The sequence below is a fragment of the Pelodiscus sinensis genome, chromosome 22 (genome assembly GCF_049634645.1).
Source record: "Pelodiscus sinensis isolate JC-2024 chromosome 22, ASM4963464v1, whole genome shotgun sequence".
In the NCBI taxonomy this organism is placed as follows: domain Eukaryota; kingdom Metazoa; phylum Chordata; order Testudines; family Trionychidae; genus Pelodiscus; species Pelodiscus sinensis.
In genome coordinates, this window is record NC_134732.1 from 10,767,176 (window position 1) to 10,790,524 (window position 23,349).

Consider the following 23,349-nt stretch of genomic DNA (forward strand, 5'->3'; position numbering starts at 1 on the left):
ATTCTGCCAGCTAGCTGAGACATCAAACTCCTCAGAATCTATGTGCATAACTGGCCTGGGTCTCAGCAGACTGGATGTCAGGTCCCAGCTCTGCACAGACTTTCTGTGTGACCTTGGGAAAGTCACTTAGTCTCTCAACATCTCAGTCCCCCATGTGTAAAAGTGGGGAGAACAGCACTGGCCTGCTCCCTGGGCGTGTTGTGAGGATAAATGAGAGATGTGGTAATAAGGGACATACAAGTGCCTGAGCAGCTGATTGGACAATCCGAAGAGCCAGCTCTGAATAGAACCTAGGTGCTCTGGATCTAGACTAGGGCTGCCAACGCTCCAGGATGGGCCTGGAGTCTCCCAGAATCGGCACCAATCTCCTAGTGACGACTGAAAGCAACCCTAGAAAATGTAATAGACTGTTTTACAAAAATGACATTATGCCATGTTGGGGGGAAAATCTCCCAGAGTAGCTTTAGTGAGAATTGGCAACTGTAATCTACTCACTAGGCAATACTACCTCATGCCATGGTAACAGCCAATAGAATGAATTTTGCTGTCATTAACTGACTCTCTAACATTACACACGCTGGTTCTCTCTCTCTCTCTCTCTCTCTCTCTCTCTCTCACACACACACACACACACACACACACACACACAAAATATCTGGCTTTACTTCCTTTGGGAATCTGGCAGGCTGTGTCAGTACCTGACTAACTCTGCACCAACTTCCCTTGCCCAGCTGGGGACAGTAAGTCCCTTATATGGAGGGACATGTTATTAAAAGAACACGGAAGCGTGCACTGGATAAGAGGGAGGGGAGGAGAGTTTAAAAGACGGGGAGAAGGAAACATCTCTGTCTTGTCTCTTCTTGTTCATTCTTTCTGGCTCCTGAGCCCTGTTGTTTGCCTTGGTCTGTCTGTCCTTTTGTCCTGTGAGAAGGGAAAGCAAACAGCTGGTTGCATCTGGGAGAGCAGCTCAGCTCCTCTGGCTATGTTGAGCAGTGGGCCCCATGACAGTGGGAGTTCTTGGCCTGTTAGCTGCTGGCTGCTGCCACATCTGGAAGAAATGCTCCAAATTCCAAACCAAGCCCCCCTGGACCTATTAGTATTGATAACAAACAGCAGGGGCTGGAGACGGAGTGTGGGTCCCTTTGGAAATGTGCACTCCCTCAAGTCATGGAGGAAACATCTGAGCTGAGAAGCCAAGACCTGCACCCCTCTTCTCCCCCCTCCCCCCTGCAGTTTTCAGGTATCTAAAAGGGTGTCATAAGGAGGAGGGAGAAAACTTGTTCATCTTGGCCTCTGAGGACAGAACAAGAAGCAATGGGCTTAAACTGCAGCAGGGGAGGTTTAGATTGAACATTAGGAAAAAGTTCCTAACTGTCAGGGTGGTCAAAAACTGGAATAAATTGCCCAGGGTGGTTGTGGAATCTCCATCTCTGGAGATATTTAAGAGCAGGTGAGATAAATGTCTGTCAGGGATGGTCTAGACAGTACTTGGTCCTGCCATGGGGGCAGGGGACTGGACTCGATGACCTCTCAAGGTCCCTTCCAGTCCTAGTATTCTATGATTTGGTTACAGTGACAGATGGCAGAACAAGAAGCAATGGTCTCAAGTTGTGGTGGGAGAGGTCCAGGTTGGATATTAGGAAAAACTATTTCACTAGGAGGGTGGTGAAGCACTGGAATGGGTTACCTAGGGAAGTAGTGGAGTCTCCATCCCTAGAGGTGTTTAAGTCTCGGCTTGACAAAACCCTGGCTGGGTTGATTTAGTTGGGATTGGTCCTGCCTAGAGCAGGGGGCTGGACTTGATGACCTACTGAGGTCTCTTCCAGCTCTATGATTCTATGATTCTATGATACAGGCAGAGAGGGGGCATATCCAGGCTGTTTATCAACAGTCACGGCCTGACTTGTACTTGGCACAATTCAGGGAGGATTTAGTGGTTAACAAAGTTAAGTTGAAAAGGCCCCAATTTTTCTCACACTGCTCCCATGGCCTTCCTGTCCAGTAGCAGAGGGGATCTGAGTCCACAGGGGGTTAAAGAGGGGCCCCCGACGCCCATAGTCCCAATGAGGGGAAGATCCAAGGCCCATACATCCAGAAAGCGGGAAAGGGGGCCTGAGTCTCATGCACCCAACAGAGTCTCTGAACTTCTAGCAGTCAGCCCCTGAGCCCTGTTCTGCCAGTAGCAGGCCCTGAGCCCCCTTCCTTTAGTTCCCAACCCCATGTTGCGCCCTGTGTTGGACCAACCCCTTTGTTTGCCAAGCTGAGTTGCAGCCCTTTCAGAAGGCTGTCGAATGCGAAAACATGCGTCCCAGCTCGCAGTGCACCCCAGTGCAGCACGCAACGCACGTCCCCAGCAGCACACAGGCTTCTGCCCAGCCAAACGCTGGCCACGCGGCATTGGCCCACAGGCTAGGAGGGTGCCGGGGGAGCTTGTGGGAAAGCCCAAGCTTGCTGCTCCCTGCAGAGAGCGTGAAAGGTCTGGGTGCAGCAGAGAGCAGCAGCAGGGATGGGCTGGGCTGGGGGCAGCTCTCCATGGCATTCTGAACACCACGCCGAGGGCACTGAGAGCCTGACGGGGAGATCTGCTGGCAGTGAATGGAAATCCCAGACACCTGGCCCACTGTGGACCACGCCCCAGGCATGGTGGAGCTGAGCCCTAGGAAAAAGCTCAGCCTGTCAGAGCCACAACAGGGGCTGGCACCCCGGAAGAAGAGAGAGACCGTCTCCGCCCACCCCTCAGAGTGGGGCGAGACCGTCAACTCCCCTCGTCTCGTCCCACAGCTCTGAGCGTGTGTCCGACATGGGGACCAGACTGTCCGTTGTTCTGTGTGGGACAGCTGTGGCTGCCATTTTTGTCCCTGATCCTACTCAGGGAGACATCCTGGCAGCTGTGTCCGCAGAATTACTGCCCACAGGACAACATCCCTTCTCCTGCCCACACACTGTCCCCATGTGGGCATGGGCCCTGCTGCATCACACAGTGCTCTCCAGCTGGCCTGTAGCACACTCTTCAGCAGTGCACCCCTCCCCCAGCTGGCCTGCATCCCACTGCCTCCAGCAATGTACCCCTACACCAGCCTGCCCCCAGCTGGCCTGTATCCCACTGCCTCCAGCAATGTACCCCTCCACCAGCCTGCCCCCAGCTGGCCTGTATCCCACTGCCTCCAGCAATGTACCCCTCCACCAGCCTGCCCCCATCTAGCCTGTGTCCTGCTTCTTCCCTCAGAGTGCCCCTCCCTCATTCTGCCTTCCCCCTCTCCCCCCACCCCCTGCTGCTTCCCTCAATGTGCACCTCCCCCAGGTTCCCTTCTTGGCCTGTATCCCACTGCCTCCCACAGCAAGCACCTCCCCCAGACCACTCCCCCACTTGCCTGCATCTCACTGCCTCCTGCAGCACACTCTCTCCCTTGGCTCAGGCTCTGTACCCCCTGCCTGGTTCCTGCTGTCTCCTGCGTCGGGCCCCTCCCTGCAGCTCTGGCACTGTACTTGGCCCTGGCTGGCTTTCCCTCTGGCCCTGGATCTGAGCAGAGGCCAGTCTGAGCAGCCAGTGACGCACAAAACTTGACAAAGCTCCCGTTTCCTCTGCCGGTTTGGAGGAAGGTCAGGGATGGGATTTGGCTCCAGCGAGCTCAGTCGTGGCTGGGAGCTTTGTTAGCAAAATACACCCTCCTTCCTATTTGTGCCTAATAATAACCCAGTCTGACAATGGTGGAGGCAGGGGCAGGGTGCAAAGTTCTATCAGATTGAACAGTGGCACCACTCCTGCTACAGCCCGCCCCTCTGCCCCACTCGCTCTGCCCTGGAGGAAGTGAAGGGTCGGCCCAGATCTGGCTCATTCTTCCTGGCCCCTTCCCTGGAATCTATTCACCCCGCAAAGGCGGCCCAGAGGCTCAGACAGACTGGATGCCGGCTCCACTGAGCATTCCTGGAAAATCCCAGTGCCACACCAGCTGATTCCACCTTCCTGTGGGCCTTCCAGAACCCACGCACAGCCAAGCTGCCTGTGCAGTGGTTCAATGTCATGAGAGCAGGCCGGGCCAGCTGGGCAGCCAGCAGTGGAGCCAGCATCCAGTCTGAGCTCCTGGGCCACCTTTGCTGGGTGAGCCTGTCATTTGCCAAAGCAGCCAATGAAGTGGCAGCGTCTTGGGGTCTGGTTGCTCGGTCACCCATGAGCCTGCTTTCCAGAGATGGGAGCACTGCCAGGTACCCTGGTCCAATGGGGTGCTTGGGGTTAGCCTGATATTTGGTGGGCTGTGCACTCTGGTGTCGCCCCCAGCAGGGAGCCCTGTCACCACACCCGGGGGGGAAGAAGGAGTCGTTTCCATTCTATTGCTGCCTTGTTTTTTTTTCAGGACATCCATGTCTCCACATTAGTGAACAACGTGCTAGTCACTGAAAAAGTTAACTATACAAGTGACAAGCCGATTGTGCAACAGGTGAAAGACCATTATAAGGGCATCACTTCCTTCACAGAGCTGGAAAACCCCTACCACATCTACTTCCGACTAGGTGAAGGTGAGTCCCAGACGCGCTCAGGGATGGGTGCTGGCATCCACAGCGAGGCGATGCGCTATCGCCCCACAGAGGCTCCTCGGTACCCCACCTCGCTGCTCTGGTTCACGCTCGGAGGAGCAACCCTCAGGGCATCTTTCAGGGCAGCATATGGCTCCCTTCCTCCTTTCGGGCCATTGCTCAGGAGTCGGGTGTCAAAAGAAACTGGTTTTACAGTGAAAATCAGAGTGGTTGAAAGACATTTCTCAACTCACTTAATAAAGATGTGGCAGGTGGGGGCGGGGGTTGGTGCCACAGCCTTCCTCACAGCAGTGGCCTGTCCATGTCAGCTGGCATCTCAGCAGCGTGACCCCTCGCAGGCAGGCGCTCGTGCTGATCACTGCCTGCAGGAGCTGGTTTGGAGCTAATCAAGCGGAGCCCGAGGGGATAAGGGAGGAAGGGGATTCTAGAGCTTCCTCGATATCCAACGGTCCAGCTGAGCACCTCTGCATCTCTGCCTGGGCTCCTGGTGTTGCAGCGTAGTGGTGAAGGACATGAAATCCTGAGGGCTCTCTGTCCTTCCCACACCCCAGCCTGGAAACCAGGCCCCTGCGAGGTGAGGAAGGGAGGTCACTGCTGCTCAGCAGAGCTCCCCACCCTGGAGAATAAGGTGGATTTTTCTTCTCCTTCCCAGATGCCAGCAGTCCTGAGGACTGCATCGTCCAGCCTGGCTTCAGTGCCTCGCAGTACCTCCAGGCCGAGTTCCTGGTCCCAAAGGTTAAGCACTGCAAAAACCCTCATGCGCAGAAGCTGAAGGAGGCACACATCTTGCATATGAAGCAGGCCCCAAAGGAGACCAGGTAACTGGCGTGCTGCCAATCCTGTCATCTAGCAAGGGGAGGGAGACAGAGCCTTCGCCGCCTGGGCTTCCCCATCAGAGTACGCCTGAGGCTGGCTGCAGGCCTCTGGGGCAGGCTCTTTCCTTGGCAGGAGGGATGCCCTTTAAAAGGCAGCCCCAGCAGTTGGGCTGAGAACCATACTGCAGGTTAGCTACGCTCACTGCGCAGCCAGGGGTGCATGCAGTGGGACTTTGCAGTGCGCGCGGTGCAGGTCGAGGTGGGATTGGGGCCTGTGAGCTCTGGGGAGGGAGCTGTGGGTGTGGGAGGTCAGTGCAAGGGGGAAGGTGGTTAGGGGTGATTTGGAGGGGGGGGGGGTTCTCTTTGCTACAACAAAGAGCCCTGCAGTGGTGGGAGTGATTACAAGGGTCCTGCCCTTGGTGTGTGGGGTGCAGGGCTGGGCAGAGTGAGAGCTGAGCCAGGGTGTGGTCTGGAAGGGGATGGCACCTTGTGAGAGGGTGAAGAAGGAGCATGGAGTGTCTTCCTCTTTGATGGAGGGTGACAGTCCCCAGGTAAGGGAGGCTTGGCTTGAGAGACTGTGAGGTTGGTAGGATGAGAAGTCTGTGGGGCTGGGAAAGGAAGGTGTGTAGGGTCTGGAAACCCACCCACTCTACCCGGCCTCCAGTGACAACAAGTTCCTCTCTGGGTAGGCCCAGTGTGTGCGCGGGACAGAAGAAGAGAGGCCCCGATGGCATTTTTGGTGGTGGCAAGAGCCAGGGATTGACATCTCGGGGTGTGAGAGGCTCTAATGTTGACTGAGGGGCTGTTAGCAGGAGGGGCCTGCCTTTGGAGGGCTTTGTCGGGGCTGTGATAGCTGCCTTCAGGCAGCTGGAGGGTGGACTAACCACAGTGGGAGGGAGGCCATGTTGGTTCGTGAGTCCATTGGTTGATTTTGGGCTTTGCACTGTAGCTTTCAGCCTGGGACGGTGAAAGTGAAGGTGAATGTGGTCTGTCCTGAAGCAAAGCTGCTGCAAGATCTGGAAATACTGCTGATCCTCCAAAGCCAAGAGAACGTGACCTGGAGGGTTGATATGAAAAACAACGGGGCCATTTTGGTAAGGCTGGAAAGAAATGCTGACAGAAAGCTCATATTTCTACGATGCCTTTCAACTCAAATGTTGGCCCTAGGCTCGCCATCTTTCCCAGCCAGACAGACCAGGTGCCATTCATGGCAATGGCATTTAGTCCATCTGGTCAGGGAAACTGGCAACCCTCGGGCTACCCACCTGAAAAACAGCCACCTCTGGGGTGGAGCATGGGTGCTGGTTTAGAACACACAGCAGTGCTGCCGTGCAATCCAGGTTGGGGAGTGGAGACTTCTATGTCCAACTGCAACAGCAAGAGGAGTTTAGGGAAGCAGAATGTCTTTGGGGGAGAAGTTGGCCAGGACTTAACAAGCTTAACAACCCTATTCTCTGTGAAAAGCATCCTGGGATTTTTAAAGGCTACAAGTGGCCAGGACCTCTGGCCGAGCCGAGACTCAGAAGAAAGGTGGAACTGAACCTGCCAGCAACACAGAGGTTAAAGTAAGAAGCAGTATTCAGGTGTTGGGGAACACCTTCCCCTTGCTGGGGCAAGCTGCCCTCTCCTATGGCTGGCACAGAGAGAGCATGTGAGTTCTAAGATGCCTAACCTGCCATGTCTGGAGTACTTATCCCTGTAGTGATTGTGCTGCTCCTGGAGGTGGCTGACAAGTCCCTGCAGCGGGCTCTTCTGGCCTGTGGCCACCCACTCCTGCAGCTCCCATTGATCAATAACAGAACTGGCCAGTGGAAGCTGAGGGATTAGAGCCTGTATGTGAGGGGCAGCACATAGAGCCACTGCTGTACAAGTCAGCTGCTTTGCAGGGTGGTGCAGGGCCAGGGGGGACCTGCCTTGGCTGTGCCTAGGGTGGGACTTGAACTCATAGCCCTGCACTCCCCAGGCAAATGTGCTAGATGATAGGCCACTCCAGAACTCACCCCACTTCTCTACCTTCAGATGGTCCCTTATCCTGCTTTCCTAATGTGGGAGCCAATTCTATCCCTGGGGCAGCCTGTGTTGGCTGGCTGTCTGCTCCAGGGTGGCGTGTGGGACTCAAGCCTTGAGCCCTGTGCTCCCCAGGCAAATGCCCTATCCCACTGCTCCACTCAAGAGCCCACACTCCCTCCCTGCCATCAGGGGGTCCCTTGTCTTGCATTGGCTATCTGGTTGTTCCCAGGGCAGGAAGGGGGGCAGGACTCTGCACTCCCCAGGCCAATGCCATATCCCCTGGTCCACTCAAGAACCCAGCCCATCACCTTACTTTCAGGGTATTTTTTAGCCTGCCTTCCTAATGCAGGTGCCAGCTCCATCCCTGGGGCAACTGGTGTTGGCTGCCAGGGCACTGCCTGAATGGGGACCATGGGGAACTTGAGTCCACCACCTTGTGCTCAAGACGCTCGATGCCGTCTCCCCTAGGGCACTCCAGAACCCACCCCACCTCCTGATCTTCAGCAGGTCCCTTACCCTGCTTTCCTAATGGGGGAGCCAGCTCCATCCCTGGAGCAGGTAGCCTGTATTGGCTGTTACCTGGCTGATCGCAGGGTAGATAGAGGGGAGGGGAGGGACTTAAGCCCCCACCCTGTACTCCCCAGGCAAATGCCCTATCCCGTAGTCCACTCCAGAACCTACCCCACCGCTCTGCCTTCAGGGAGTCCCCTCCCACACTCTGAACCCCTTGGCCCAAGACCAGAGCCTGCATCCCAACTCCCTACCCAGCCTGGTGAAAGTGAATGAGATTCAGGGAAGAAGGGGGATGGAGTGAGCAGGGTGAGGCCTCGGAGAAGGGGTGGAGCAGAGCGGGGCCTCAGAATAGGTGGGGAAGGAAACCGGACAAGGGTATTTGGGTTTGAGGTAGATCTTACATTGCACTTAAATTGAAAGCGTGATCTTGTGGTTAAAAAGATTGGAGAGCCCTGATCTAGCACATCAGTTCCTGTCTTCTCCATCTCCCTTCCTCCTAATTCTCTCTCCTCCCTCTTCTCCTTGTACAGACACGTGGGAAATACTGGTTGTCCACATTTCCCGACATGCAAATGAATGGCAGAGCCCTTCCTGACAATGAGGAAGGCCTGACTGGCTTGGCCCACGAGAAAGACTTTGGTGACGTAGCTTTCTATAGAGACATCCCATCTGCAAGCCACCTGACCATTGAGCTGCACCGATGTGGTGAGTCCACACTATACGCTGCCTGGGGCTCAGCCTGACTCAGTTGTCAGGCAGGCTCTCAGGGTACGTCTGCACTGCAATGAGATGCCCGGCCTGGCCCTTGGGCTGTTTAAGGGCAGTGTCGCATTCCAGCTCAGGACCCATAGTGAGGTCTGTGCCACAACCAAGCCGTCCTGTAGTGTGAGCCCATGGGAGCCCATGAAATCGCAGTGTAGACACACCCTGGAGGCCCATGGGCAAAATTGCCACATGGATTAGGAGGCTGCAGAGCCTGTCACCCCCATGGTTACTGACTCTGCCAGTGGGGCTACAGCCTCATCAGGCCCTAGGCAAGGTGGGGGGGACCCTGCTCCATGCCCCTGGGCTTGGGCAGAAGAGCCTGGGCTGGGGCAGCCAGCCAGACCACAGTGCCCCCCCCATCCTCAGTGCTACCTGGAGTGCATCATTCAGCACCCCCACCTCCGCAGGCAGCCCCCAAGACAGCACATGGTGCTCCAGCAGCAATTTAAAGGACCTGGGGTTCTAGCTGCCATCACTGCTGCAATAGGAGCACTCCCAGCCCTTTTGTAGCGCCAGGCCCTGGGGGAAGTTGTTCCCTTTGCCCTCCTTTGCCCTGTTGGTGGACCTGGGCTCAGCTCCAGCCCAGCTCAGTTGTCCTCTGCTGGCTGCTTGGTGAGCCGCTGTCCAGATGCCTGTGAGCAAGTGTCCACCTCAGATTTCACACAGCTTGCTCCTGCTGAGGGGACGGAGCCATTCCAGCCCTGCCCAATGCTCTCCTGATGTTGGTTTCTACAGGAGCAGAAGCGACGCCGACGACACCAACACTGATACACACACCCCCTATGCAAGATCTCCAGGACATTCTTATTCAAGCATATGTCAGTCTGAACACCCCATGGAAGTGTACTGATGACACCATGGAGATAGCCGTGCCGAGGAGCACAGAGGCGAGTAACATGCTGCAGGACGTGGGCTTCACAAGTGCCGGATGGCACAGTGGGTGCAGAACTGGGCCTTGCGGGAGGAGGGTTCAGGACCTTACAGAGCTGGGCTCTTGGTTTCTTGCTGTGTCTGATCTTTGGGAGCTGGGGCCTTACTCTGCCCCTATGGAGTGGGGAGAGAAGCAGCAGAGGAGCCAGCAACATGTTTTCCACGAGCAGGGGTGTGGGGCGGGGGGGTGTGGGATTCTGCCAGTAACAGGTGGTATTGTTCTCTTAGTATTTAAAAGAGGACATCACGGCTATCACATTGCGAGACACCGGCTGCAAAGCTGAACCAAACAAAACGCACTTTGTGTTGAAAAGGTATTTGGGGGACTGCAACACCACACTGGAGAGTGAAGCCAAGGCCAGTAACAAGGTCAGTGATTGTCCAAATGGAGCTACTGTCTACACTCTTACTCTCATGAACAGCTTTGTGTTACTGTCTGCCCCTTCCCCACCACACTGATTCCTGGTGTGTTGCTCAGAGATTCCTGCTGCACAGAATCGATCAGGCGTGCTTCACTGAGACTTTGTCACCGTCAGACATCAAAGAATACCCTGGTGCATTTCACAACCTGGGTTTGTTGGAACCCATGTCTGCCCTCACCGAAGGAATGTTTGGCCATTGCTTTCCATGGGAGCCACTGGACTTCTAGCTGGTATTTCACTTACTTCCAGCCCCCTTTTCTAGTGCACTCTTGGCCTGATTTTCAGAACAGCGGATTACCAATTCCACTAACGCCAGTCACTGTTAGCTGTGGGGGGGTGCTCAGCCCTTTTGAAAATTAGGCTGTCTTAATAATCCTGCTGTGGGCCAATCAGCTAGAGGGATGTGCTCATGATGTCTTGAGTGACATGCCAGTGTTCTGCATACCCATGCAGATTTCTCCATTTCATTATCCATGCTGTTAGATGGTGCTTGTAGGCTCCTAGTAACTGAAGGAAAATCACATTTGCTCTAAGTGAGGCACTTGGTGGGGAAGGCCACCTACTAAACCATCCTTAGCTGCCTGCTCAGCCTTTGCTAACTGAAGTGCATTTGGGCAAGGTCCATGAAATAAACACATTGCCTTCCTGGAATGAAGCCACTAGGAACTGTTGTTTGTGGCAAGTGATCAGCTTGAGACAGCTGAGGCTGGCAAGTGTAAGACTGGTGTGCAGCCCAGCCTGATCAATTTCCTGTGCCCAGCCAACTGGACTATTATTTTTATAGCAGTGTAAACGGGCATATGTGTCTCCTGCCCTGGAAAGCTACCTCCCAAAGGACTCTGCCTACGCACCACTAATGCTCACTGACAGGAACCTGCTCTCTTGCCTCATTTCTGTGGAAGACGTGCTCAGTGTCTAAGCAAAACACTGTTGTTTTTATCGGCCTGCCAACTCTGCACCATGACTGCCACTTGCTCGCCAATGCACGAGCCAAGAACAGCCTCCCACTCCGTCTCTCAGGGCCGAACGGGTCTGCAGGGCTGAGACAGGCCAAGAGCAGTGAAATACACAGATATCTTTGGCACTAGAATACGCAGATATGAGTCTCTCCATGCAGGCAGCAAATGGGCTTAGTCACAAGGTGCCTTTTCTGCCTGCTTGCTTTTTGCGCTAGAACCTGGCTTTACAGGAATGGAACCAAACCGTCCTGTTAATTAACAAATGTGTATAAGGAAGGCCATGATGTCCTGAGGAAGGGTGTGAGGCCCTTTAGAAAAGACGGCAAACCCTTGATGCCATTAAGAATTGCCATGCTGTATCCATAGCAATTTCTGGTAATTAAATGCTGTTCTTGGCAGGTGCACCATTACTTATGTCCGTTACTTCCAGTAAGCCTCGGAAATGGACTCAGGTGCTTCCAAAATCGGCCATGTTTCACATCGTCCCTAGGAATGCCAGCAACGGACCGATCTTCGTCTGTGTGTCTCCAGCTAGCAGGGGTGCCCCAGCCTAGCTCAACTGAGTGCCCTGAGGGCAGTCGCTAGGGCCTGACTTGGTGTGGTGCTGAGAATCCTTTGAGCTTTTTTGGAGGTTGAGCCTGCTCAGTGTCTTGCAAGAGCAAAACCTGAATTTGGAGACCAATAGGCTGCTCCCAGCATTGCTTTTAATCCAGAGGTAGTGAGCGGAGACTGCAAATCCGAGCATGCAAAGCTACATGTCAGACCCAGAGCTAGAAACCACGCTGCCTTCTGGAGTTGTAACCTTTTTCTCCCCACCACCAAGATATTGGCTGTCTCCTCTGGAAGATGCCACATGTGGCTTTTTGGGGACCAGGAGCTAGAACACTATGGGCTGCATGAGTTCTGTGAGCTGCTCTCCAGAGTCTCATGGTTTTTCCCTTCTCTTTGTGTTCACAGCTGATCCTGACACTGGCTGCATCCATGAAGAAAGTTGAGGTAAGAGGAGTTGTTTGATTTTTAATCTCCAAGTTTCCAAGGGTGCGTCGACACAACAGGGCTAAAGAACTAAGCTACACAACTTGGGCTATGTCAGTTGCGTAGCTTAAGTCGAAATAGCTTAATTCAGCTTTTGAAGCTGTTTGCACATCACAAAGTCGAAGGATGAACACTCTTCCTCCAACTTCCCTTGCTCCTCCTGAAATGGGGTTACAGGAGTCGGAGTAAGCAGTTCTCCAGCTCAACATTATTTCAGAATAAAGGCTTGTAGTGTAGATGCTGCTGTGTAGATGTACCACAAGCTATTTCAGAGAGGAGAACCAGGTCTGGAGTGTTCCCTCTGGGCAGCAGGATCCCAGGCCATGATTTGAGAAGATTCTTTCCTTCTTTTCTTTCTCTCGTTCATTCATGCTTTGCTCCTTCTTACTGCCCCAGAGAAATCTGGGTGACAAGGGAACAGTCTTCCTTCCCCCGCCCTGCTAGGGGATTGATAGCAAAACCCATCCCAGGGATGAGAAACCGTCTGCCCTTTGTCATGACTCAGCTGGAAGTGACCGAGAGGGCAGCATTGTGCAGACCACAAAGCGTCCGAGGCCCTCCCTTCCAGGGGGCTGACTGTGACCAATGTTCCCTCTAATAATCCTTTCCATCCATATGCGGAATACATTTTTATGTGCACCAAGGCATGTGTGAATAGAAACACAAAACCTAGCTGTGGGTGCTCTGCTAATCAGCTGGGCAGCATTATAATATCTCCTGAGTGGCTGCATAAGGGCCCAGCGTACAGGGAACACTGCTGGTGACAGTTCCAGCAAGTGCCCCCTTCTAGTTACCCTAGTTCTGCTGGGAGGGGAATCCAAGCTGGTGTTTCAACCAGGAACCTGAATAGAATCCAGCCACTGCCCCAATCTCAGGGTCCCTCGGTGTGATCTCAGTGCAGAGACCCTCTGTCTGGTAACCCCCTCTGAGGCCTAGAACCTGTTGTCCAGCTGCCTAACCCCTCTGGGCATGGCTCTGATGGGGAATTAAGCACACGCTTCTTCCACAGCTTCACTCTTCAGTTGCCGGGGGAGGCCAAAGGTGAGCCCAGGAGCCAGACACCCGAGTTTCTGGCACGACTGTTCTGGGGGCTGTGGGGAGCAGTAAGGGTTTCCTATGCAGTAGCTCGCTGGGATGCTGCATGGGGGGGATTTCAATTGTCACTAAAATAAACTTCTCTGCGTATTCCTGAGGGCCCTTCAGTGCAAGGCCTAAGGAGCTTAGATTCCTCCAGAGATGCCAGTGATCCAGCAGAGCAAATCCCAATACACTTGGCTGAACCAGCACCCACTAGGGGCCTATGGAAACAGTGGCCTGGAGTTGAGCCCTGTGCCTTTCCCTCATAGGTGGAGTTCAGCTGCGAGCTGCCTCAGGAGCCCCAGCTGCAGCTTTACCAGACCCAGGACTTCAAGTGGCCATCTACTACCGTGCTGCAAGTCAACAAAACTGCTTACGTCCAGGTACTGGGCATCGCTCCTGCCCTCTTTGGGCCTGGCTGGCACCAGGCTTGGCCAGGCTGGGCGCGTGAAGCTGTGCAAGGAGCTAGAAGACTCCTTGCCACTTGGAGAATGGCTTTGCCCAGCCCGTCCCTGGAGCTTGGTTTGTTTGTTCCCTGCTATGTCCAGAGAGCGGGCGGCGCCTTGGGAATGGCCAGTTAGTGCAGTCGCTTCTCGCCCCTGGGAAGCTGAGATGAAACCCTCCTGGGGATCTGAGACAAATTCATTTGTGTGCCTCCTTGAACAAGCCCCGCTTGGCCAGGTTTGGCTGAGAGGCCCAGGTCAGCACTAACTGGAGAGGCTTAAAACCAAGTGTTAGCGGCATCGCCACAGCAGTGTAGATGCCCACAATTACGCGCTGAGACAGCGCGAGCCAGGCCTGAGGGATTTTGGTAGAACCATGGGAGCCACGGCCTGGAATAACAGGGTGCTACAGCTCCACACTGAGGGGTTCTGGCAGAGATGTGTGGGGCTATGACAGGTGTAGCCCCACCCCATCCCAGTCACTTAGCTAATTTCCTGACAGACAATTACAGGTGTAACTGGAACCAATGAACTAGGGACAATGGGGACCACTGGCCTAGGGGAGGGATGGTTGATCTGCTGAGGTAATTAGCCCAGTCGGGGAAACCATCTATGGGCAGGAGCAGGCATGTGCGGGCAGGCTGGGAGAGCGAGGTAGGCCCAGCAGAGAAGGCTGGGTGGGCAGCTCTTCCGGACACACGCCTGTGCTGAGTGCCGCAGCGTTTGCCACTGAAAAATCAAAGGTGTAGAGGGCAAAAGAAGCATATTGGGTGTCTGCAGCGAACAAGAGACCACGTGAGGGGGCCAGGCACAGCGGGTAGCTGAGCCGATGCCCTGTGACGGAGGCCAGGCCAGGACTAGCCACGTGGACGGGGATGAGGCTGCAGCTCAGGATGAAGGGTTGTCGGTAGAGCTGGCGTGGCAAGGCGCTCGCAGCACTCCCCTGCCTCGCGCTTCTCACACAAGCCGCACAGATGGGGAGGGGCACAGCAGTGCCTTGGACGTGCACGCTGTGGGAGAGCTAATCGCCAGGCCAAGCATGGAGCGAGGACCTGCTCCTGGGCCATCTGACCAGTCCCAAATTCCCTCTTGTGCCACCTCCTTACCCCAGCCAGCCTTGCTCCCGCTACCGTCTGACCGAGGCTGCTCCTGCCATCAGCCTTCCGGCTGCACCGGCCTCCAGTGTCTGACAGCCACCAGGGAATGTGTGACAGCTGCTCAGTGCGTCTCCCCGCTCCAGGCCCCGCTCGTCAGTCCGAGGTGGGGAGCCACGCAGGCAGGCCTGTGCCCGCCCAGCCCCTAGTAGCAGTGTAGACAAAGGGTGTTAAAATGTGGTTAATTGGCCAGTCGACAGGCACTTCCGCATTCCTCCTTTGAAATGTACAAGAGCCCCCCCCCCCCCCCCGGGGCCCTGCTGGGGCTCTTGTTCATTTCAAAGGGGGGATGCGGAACTCTGCGTACAGCCCCGGGCCAGCGGGAAGTCCCGCTGACTCCTGGCTGCACGCGGGTGCCTGTTTTGAAATGCACAAGAGTCCCCAGCAGGGGCTCCAGTGTGTTTCAAAGCCATGGAACCCGAGGTCAGCCGCGGACTCAGAGTCCCGCACTGACCTTGGGCTCCATGCTACGCTGCATGCCGCTACGAGCCCGGGGTCAGCGGAGGAGTCCCCAGCTGACCCTGGGTTTCACTGACCCTTTGAAACGCCGCCTCCATGGTCGCCACAGCAGCCCAGCACTATTGCATTTAATTGCAGGAAAGGGAACTGCACAAAACTGAGGAGGCTAGTTAAACAGAAATTAAAAGATACAGTGCAAAATGTGAATGCTCTGTAAGCTTCATTGAAACTTTTTAAAAACAGCAGGGATGCAAAGCCTTTTTTTTTTTTTTGGATTGGGGGCCACTGACCTACAGAAAATTCAGTTGGGGGCCACACACAAGTGAGAAGCAAAACAAAAAAAATCTTGTCACTGATATGGCCCCTGAGTGAGAAGGAGAAAGACACTCCTCACCTGTGGAACTCCTTGCCAAAGGATGTTGTGAAGGCCAAGACTATGACAGGGTTAAAAAAAGAAGTAGATAAGTTCATGCAGGTTAGGCTCTTAGTCGGGCTGGGCAGGAATAGTGTCCAGAGCCTGTTTTGCAGAAGCTGGGAATGGGCAACAGGGCTGGTTCACTTGGGGTGTGTCTAGACTACATGCCTCCTTCGACGGAGGCATGTAGATTAGCCAGATCGGAAGAGGGAAATGAAGCCGCGATTAAAATAATCGCGGCTTCATTTAAATTTAAATGGCTGCCCCGATCTGCCGATCAGCTGTTTGTCGGCAGATCGGGGGAGTCTGGACGCGATGCCCCGACAAAGAAGCCTTTCTTCATCGACACAGGTAAGCCTGGTTTCACGAGGCTTACCTGTGTCGATGAAGAAAGGCTTCTTTGTCGGGGCATCGCGTCCAGACTCCCCCGATCTGCCGACAAACAGCTGATCGGCAGATCGGGGCAGCCATTTAAATTTAAATGAAGCCGCGATTATTTTAATCGCGGCTTCATTTCCCTCTTCCGATCTGGCTAATCTACATGCCTCCGTCGAAGGAGGCATGTAGTCTAGACACACCCTTGATGTTTCCCTGTTCTGTTCATTCCCTCTGTAGCACCTGGCCCTGGCCACTGTCGGCAGACAGGACACTGGGCTAGATGGACCTTTGGTCTGACCCAGCTGGGCTGTTCTTATCGTGGGCTAGACAGTTGTGTTACGGTGGTTCTGGTGGGTAAGGTCCATTGGGGTGGGGAAGAACCGTGCCGGTGACTGAAACCCTTCCACAGCTCTGCCATGCCGGCTGTGTCTAAACACGGTTTAAGTTGCCCGTTCTGATCCCAGTGTGGACAGAACTTCATGGTGTCCAACTCCCTCCCAGGCTGGTGTGTGATCGTACTCATCCCTGGGGAAGCCCCTGAGCTGGAGAATGGTGATCAGAGCTGGCTTGCCCCCTCTAACCCTCATCCAGTACTCGGGGGGGCCCAATAAGCACAGCCCCTGAGACCCGCTAACCAGACTCTTGCTCTCCTGCTGCCCTCTGCAGATCTCCTTTCGGTCATCGAATGCCCAGACCAATCTGATGGTGAAGGAGTGTTCTGTGCAGGTGGCTACCCAGGAGCCTCAGCGGCTCCTGCTCTCGCCTGGCGCATCACACGGCAAAGCAGTGACCATCCTCCCACCGAAAGAGGCCACTCTGGGCCGGGAGCTCCATCAGTTCAGCCTTGTCTACACCCCGGCGGGCGGACGGCCCTTGCCTCCTTGTGCCACGCTGGTGTGCACACTGACCAACGTGAGTATTGGGGCCGTCTCCTTCACGGGCACCCCCCACTGGCCTTGTGGCCTGGGCCTGGGCCAGGACTCTTCCCATCAGTCAAGCGAGGGGTCTAGAGGTTCCGCTGAGAGGTTTGAGGAATCCCTTCCAATCTCCTGCCAGCTGCCTGCCAATGTGCAGCTTTCTCCCACTGCTCAGGACCACACAACATACGCACAAGAGTGTGTTGGGGGGTTAACGGGGCCTAGCTCCTGCCAAGCCCAGAGGCCATCCAGTGTGTGCAGACTAGCCCCAGTGTCCCTGCCTCCATGCCACTGCCACAGCCTTTCCCCGGGGCACAAGTCAGGTGTGAAGTTGCCTCTTTGATCCCAAGGGAGCTGTGGCCAGGGAGGTGAAGGGGAAATCTCCACATCCACCCAGTGTGCGGTGGAGGCCAAAAAAGCAAACAGAATGTTAGGAATCATTACAAAAGGGATAGAGAATAAGACAGAGAATATCTTATTGCCTCCGCATAAAACCATGGTGCGTCCACATCTTGAATACTGCACGCAGATGTGGTCACCTCATCTCAAAAAGATCTCTTGGCACTGCAAAAGGTTCAGAAAAGGGCAACAAAAATGATTAGGGATTTGGAACGGGTCCCATAAGAGCAGAGATTAATAACTGGGACTTTCTAACATAAAGAGGAGACTAAGCAGGGATATGTCCAAGGGTTATAAAATCATGACTGGTGTGGAAAAAGTAAGGCAGGAACAGTTGTTCCCATAACACAAGAGCTAGGAGTCACCAAATGACATCAATGGGAATCAGGATTAAAACAAACAAAATGAAGTTTTTCTTCACACAACAGATAGTCAAGCTGTGGAAGTCTTTGCCAGAGGATGTTGTGACGACTGGGATTTTAATAAGATTCACAAAAGAACTAGATAAATTCAATGGCTAGTAGCCAGAATGGACAGAGATGGTGTCCCAGCCTCTGTGTCAGAAACTGGGAACAGGATGGATCACTTGATGATTCCCTGTTCTGTTCACTCCCTCTGGGGCATCAGGCATTGGCCACTGTCAGCAGACAGGACACTGGGCTAGAGGGACCTTTGGCCGCTCTTACACTGTGCATCTACTGCCAAGAGTCAATGTCCTTTACAAACAGGGCCGAATCAGGCTTCCCACCAGTCTCCCTATTTACAGAGGAAGAAATTTAGCCCCCGGGAGGGGAATGAACCCCCTGTCCTGGCTCCTGCGGACCTGGATCCTGTAGCAAAGATCCAGGTGTCTTGCTTCCCTGCCCTGCACCTTTGCCACAAGGCCAGGGGTCTCCTCCCAGGGTGACGATAGGTGCTCGTCCCTCCTGCGAGAGCCTTGTGACCGGCTGCTGGGAGATCCAGGGCCAGAGATGGGCTCACCTCAGCTTCACCCTCTGGTTTTTCTTCTCAAAATCCCAGGGCAGCACCACGGCAGAAGCATCGTTAAAGGTGACGCTGCAGGACACCCCTGCTCAGAGTGAGTTTGCGATCTCCTTGTCGTGTCCCGTCAGGCCGGAGCTGAGCCAGGTGGTGGGGTTGGATCGGCACAGAGCCCAGCCTGCGCTCCTGCTAGCCTGGCTGTGGGGCGGGAGGGAATAGAGAGTCCCACAGTGCTTGCCCAGTGGCAGGTGCTTCTGGCAGGGTCAGCATCTTCCCTCGGCTGGAGAATGGGAGGGGCGGGGTGAATGGACAAGAGAGAAATGGGCAGTGAGTGGGGAAAGGAGCCATCACCACTGGGACTCCATGTAACTGGGACTCCAGCATGGGATAGCAGGACCCAGGGCTAATGGGGACCCAAATGGGGGGCACTTGAATGACTGAGAGACCTTGCTAGCACATGAGATATGGACAAGGCTTCCGAACTCCATAGACCAGGCAGCCTGGACGCTGGCATCTCCAGCAAGTGAGATGCCTTCATCTTAGGGGGAGAGGAGCCAGGCTGGGCCTGAGTCCCAAAACTAGCACAGATTTATCCACATCCCTCGGGCACTTATCGAATTCCTGGCCGCTTCCTTCCTGTCATTTACCCTTGTGCTGCTTTCCCTGCTGGGGCTGTTGTGTGCCATGTGCTATTAGTCAGTCTCCAGGCAGCTGGGCCAGGCACTGACCTACAGGAAGTTGTGTACAGGGAAGGGGCATCAGTTGTCAGTGCAGGATGACAGGCTGCAGGGGGTGGGAAGGAAAACAGTTTGATATGAGCCAGAGCCTTTGTAAACTGTCTTGGCATGATAAGAAACAGCCTGACTTGGAGAGAACTCAGCCAAGAGTCTGTTGGCAATTGGATGCAGTATCCATGACTTCCTGTCCCAAATTCTTGTGTTGCCTTCCTATGTTGCTGTTAAAAAGCAGCTGTGTTCCACCCCAGAGGTAGCTGCATTTCATTATTCCTTTAGCTAGAGTTTGTAACGTGTTCTTTGGTTGTTCTGAATGCAGGATGCCATGTGGATGTAGGAGCATATAATCCAGTTTGGCATCCGCAGTTAGTATCGACCAAGCCATTTGTATCTCCCCACCCCCCGCAATTCTGGAACTCCGCATCTGTGTGTGGGAGAAGCTCTTAGGAGGATGTGGCCGGCTAGACAAATGCAGCATGGCCAAGCCTGGCCTTTGTAGCACACATGGCATGAGGTTAGAGTGTGTCTTCAAGCTCCAGCCCCGGAGCCCTAGGCTGGAGGTGACAGGCTCAGCTTTCCTGAGGCCTCCCAACCAGTAGGCAGAGCCTAGAGTGGGTTAGATTTCAGATCTGATTTCAGGGGGACTCTGGCTCTTGATTACTGAAGCGCTGGGGCTGGGGTTGCTGTGTGAGGGGAGCATGACGGGGAGCTTGCTGGGGCCTCTGGCATGGGGCAGTTGCTCCCAAAGGAGCCAAACGTGGGGGTGTCAATAGGTGATTTCTGCCCCTCCTGAGAAGCAGTTTCCTGGCTGCGCCAGCTCCTCTGGCTGAATCCTCTGAGCAGCCGCGACAGGCGTCCTGCTGCCTCGCCATGGCGGTGATTTTTGCAGTAGCGCCAGGCGCGGGAGCGTGGCCCGTCTTCCTGCCCAGCTGAATCCTTGCCAGGCAGGAATGAATCTTCAGCCCCATCCAAGAATGGATGATTTCCTGCTTTCCTCCCACCTTGGTCCTCTCTTCCTGCCTCTGTTTGCTCAGCTCCCCCAGGACGGCAGCACAACAAAGCCGGGAAAGGCTTTTGACCCAGGCGAGCTCTGACTGGAATTCGCCCCGCACATCACCCTCTCCAGCACACACGTCTCACAGCCAGGCAGCCCGGACACAGTCCTAGGGAGCAGCTGCTGCTCCTCTCGGCGCTGGAATCAGCAGCTGAGAGGAGTCCAGGAGCCATTAGGAAACCATCTGTCTGCCTGGCTGACCCAACCTCCTGAGCACGGTGGGGCTCCAGTGCACGGAGAGACCCGAGCAAGCACCATATAAACAAGCCCTAGCGAGGGTCCTGGCCAGGCGCTGCAGGCAGCGCCAGTGCGACTCACCTCCAGGCCCGTATTAAGCCTGTGCCCCGGGGTGGCCGTGGGGTGCTGTGTTGCTGAGGCAGTGGAGATGAGCGTTGACGTTCTGCCTGCCTGTGCCCATGAAAGTTCCTAAAGTGTGTCCGCCCCCGCCCCCATCATTCAGCCTGCCGGGAAATCTTCCATGGGGGTTCCACGGCCAGACACGCCCTGTGAACCCCATGCAGACCCCCCACCAGCAGTGCAGGCCGTGTGCTGCCAAACTGCCGCCATGCCCGCACCTCGAGGCGGCTGCATTTCACTACGGCGCCCCGGAGCGAGCACAGGGGGGAATGGCCCGAGCGTGTGGTGGGTTGCAGGGCAGCGCGGCCCCAGGAGAGGGGATGAGCCGGCTGCTTGTGGAGAAACCTGCCACTGGCCAGTTCTAAAGCGTGTTTCCTGCACCCCCAGTGGCGGAAAGGGGCAGAATCAGGCTGATATCCAGGTGCTAAGGAGAAGGCCACTTAGCCCTACACTTCGCTGGCTCGTTGTCTGTCACCCTCTGACTGGCTAATTGCAGGTCACTGGCAGGCTTCGGTCCAGCCCTCCCTTCCCATTGCCTGGCGGGGTTGGTGCCTGGCTCTCAGACCACTGCCCAGCCTGTGAGCTGCCAGGCCGGTTGTGATAGGGGCACAGAGCCCCTGCAAACGTGGCATTCACAGGCCTTCCAGCCTGCCCGGCTCATGGCTTGGCTGTCCAGTTCTCACTTGCTTTCTCCTTGGCTCTTTCCTGAGCTAGCAGGTGCCTGCGTGGGAAGGGGGCTGCCCTGTCACAAGGATGGGAAGGCTTTACCAGGGCGGGGCGGCGCCAGGGAGCGTTAGCCCGGCCAGAGGCTTGGGGGTCTTTGCCACAGAGCAGCAGAGGGGGCAGCTGTGTGGGGAAACGTGCTGACTGCTGTCCCTGCTCTTCTCTCCTTGCCCGTGGCTGCTGGTCTCCTGCGCGGCTCCAGGCCTAGGGATCGAAGCGGTCGTGGGGATCACCTTCGCAGCGTTCCTCATCGGCACCCTCCTCACCGCGGCACTCTGGTGCATTTACACCCACACCCGTGAGTACCTGCAGCTCTGCCCTGGGCCCCCTAGTCTCTCCTCTGCCCCGGGGCCCAGTGCTGGGGCCCTGCTGCTCCGCAGGCCCGTGGGCTCTCCTGGGAGCACCCCGGGGAGCCACAGAGCCTCACCTGCGCACACTGAGCGAGGGTTGGGCGGGCCAGGCTGGTGCATCTGTCCTGTAGCTCCGTCCCACAGTGAGCTGGGAAAGTGCTGCCAGGGGCCCATAGGCCCTTTCCGGAGGCCTCCAGCTGGGAGCCAGCAGGGTTGTTGCTGCAGCAGGGGGCCTGCTGTGTCCGAGGCTCTCACGGCCCTTTGCGCTAGTGCCCTGGTCTCCCACGCTGCTCAGGGAGCCTGGCCCCCGTTCCCAAGGCTGGCGCATGCCCAGGTCGGCATTGCTGCGGGAAGCTTATCTGCAGAGCGCTAGATCCCGGCCAACAGAGCCATGCAGCCTGTCGCCTTCTCTCCCACAAATGGCAGGCAAGCAGGCAGGCCGCTGTAATGTCGAAAGCTCCTACTTTATAGGAATGTGCTACAGGTAGCACTTGGTATGATCGTAAGGAAGTGCTACTGTGGGAAGCAGCTGCTAGTGGCAGCACAATCCTACATGCAGCAGTGCCCAACATTTCTGTGTTGAAAACAGCTCCCTGTAGGATTGCGCTCCTGGGGGCAGTTTCTGATTTCCAGAAATAAGAAATTGCTACTGTAAGCAACTCCTACTGGAAGTATCACTTTCATCTTTGCTGAACCTTTCGGCCCCCCCAAAAGTATAAGTACCCCCTTTAAAAAAATTAGAAGTACCCCCAGTACCTACAGTTTTCAGACACACCATTTTTTTCTACCATTGCAATACATTTGTTAAACAACTTAATTGTAGCCGGGCAGAAGATGACATTTTTCGTGTAAAAAGTACAAAAATAATAAAATGCTGTAAAATTTAAAACATAAATTCGGTTTTCTCCAAATTTCAGTTGTGCTGAAGTACCCCCCAGACATACCACTGGTTGAGAAACACAGCTCTAACCAAATAACACAAGTGCACTTATAAATGCTTTTAATGAAAGTGTAAAAGGCTCTGGAAAAGTCCCCCAAAAAAGCAAATGTCATTGTTGGTCTGAACTCCAGGAATTTGCTAGACCTGAATCAACCTTAGGCTACGTCTACACTGTGCATTGCACCGCAGCTCATTTGCATACCTAATGAGCCGTCATTTTTGCGGAAGGGGTTTTTGCACAAGAAGGAGCTGTCTACAGTACTCTTTTCACAAAAAAACCCTCTTGTGCAGGAGCCGTTCTGCTGCTTATTTTCAGGCAGAATGGCTTCTGCACAAGAGGCATTTTTTGTGCAAGAAGGAATAGTGTAAACAGCTCCTTGCACAAAACCCCTTTCCACAAAATGAAGGCTCACTGTGTATGCAAATGAAGCATGCACCTCATTTGCATATCTTCTTGCACAACAATGCACAGTATAGACGAAGCTTTAGGGTTTGAGAGGGTAGCAGTTTGTTATACTGCAGACTAAGTAATTGTTCCGTATAGGAATGTCCTACCTCCACTCAGACTTTCTCACTGGTCCTGTAAGAAAGTGACACTTACAGTATTTTCTTACAGGAGCAGTTTCTTCTGCCCTCTTTAAATCCATTTTTTAAATTTTGGTGTTCTCCCACCTTACACTCCTTATAACATTGCTCTCCGACCTTTTTCACTGCAAGATCGCTTTTCCAATGTAAGTGCAACATAAGATGTTCCTCAAACCGAAATACCCATGCTCCACTTCATTCCAGCCCCTCTTTGAGGCCCTGCCATTCCTCTGCCCCTTCTTTGAGGCCTCACCATGCTCACTGCAACCCTCTTCTTCCCCCAACCTCAATCACTTGCAGCAGGCCGGGCTAGGGGTTTGGGACGAAGGCCCTGTGCTTGTGCCGATGGGTTTGGAGTGTAAGCGGGGCTCTGGCCTTAGCCCAGGGTGGGAAAATGGGGT

At 54.8% G+C, this 23,349-nt stretch overlaps 1 protein-coding gene across 5 annotated transcripts in view; it reads left to right on the forward strand.

The window, feature by feature from the left end:
• The window catches only part of ENG (endoglin), a 76,259-nt gene that overhangs the window by 43,415 nt on the left and 9,495 nt on the right, over positions 1 to 23,349 (forward strand). For all 5 annotated transcript variants that reach the window (XM_006119000.4, XM_075905244.1, XM_006118998.4 and 2 more), the window contains exons 4-14: positions 4,353 to 4,515; positions 5,186 to 5,351; positions 6,298 to 6,442; positions 8,402 to 8,576; positions 9,372 to 9,523; positions 9,795 to 9,935; positions 11,905 to 11,943; positions 13,329 to 13,442; positions 16,575 to 16,820; positions 18,245 to 18,302; positions 21,276 to 21,371. In XM_006119000.4, the coding sequence (XP_006119062.2) occupies positions 4,353 to 4,515; positions 5,186 to 5,351; positions 6,298 to 6,442; positions 8,402 to 8,576; positions 9,372 to 9,523; positions 9,795 to 9,935; positions 11,905 to 11,943; positions 13,329 to 13,442; positions 16,575 to 16,820; positions 18,245 to 18,302; positions 21,276 to 21,371 (1,495 nt within the window). The remainder of the gene's footprint in view (positions 1 to 4,352; positions 4,516 to 5,185; positions 5,352 to 6,297; positions 6,443 to 8,401; positions 8,577 to 9,371; positions 9,524 to 9,794; positions 9,936 to 11,904; positions 11,944 to 13,328; positions 13,443 to 16,574; positions 16,821 to 18,244; positions 18,303 to 21,275; positions 21,372 to 23,349) is intronic.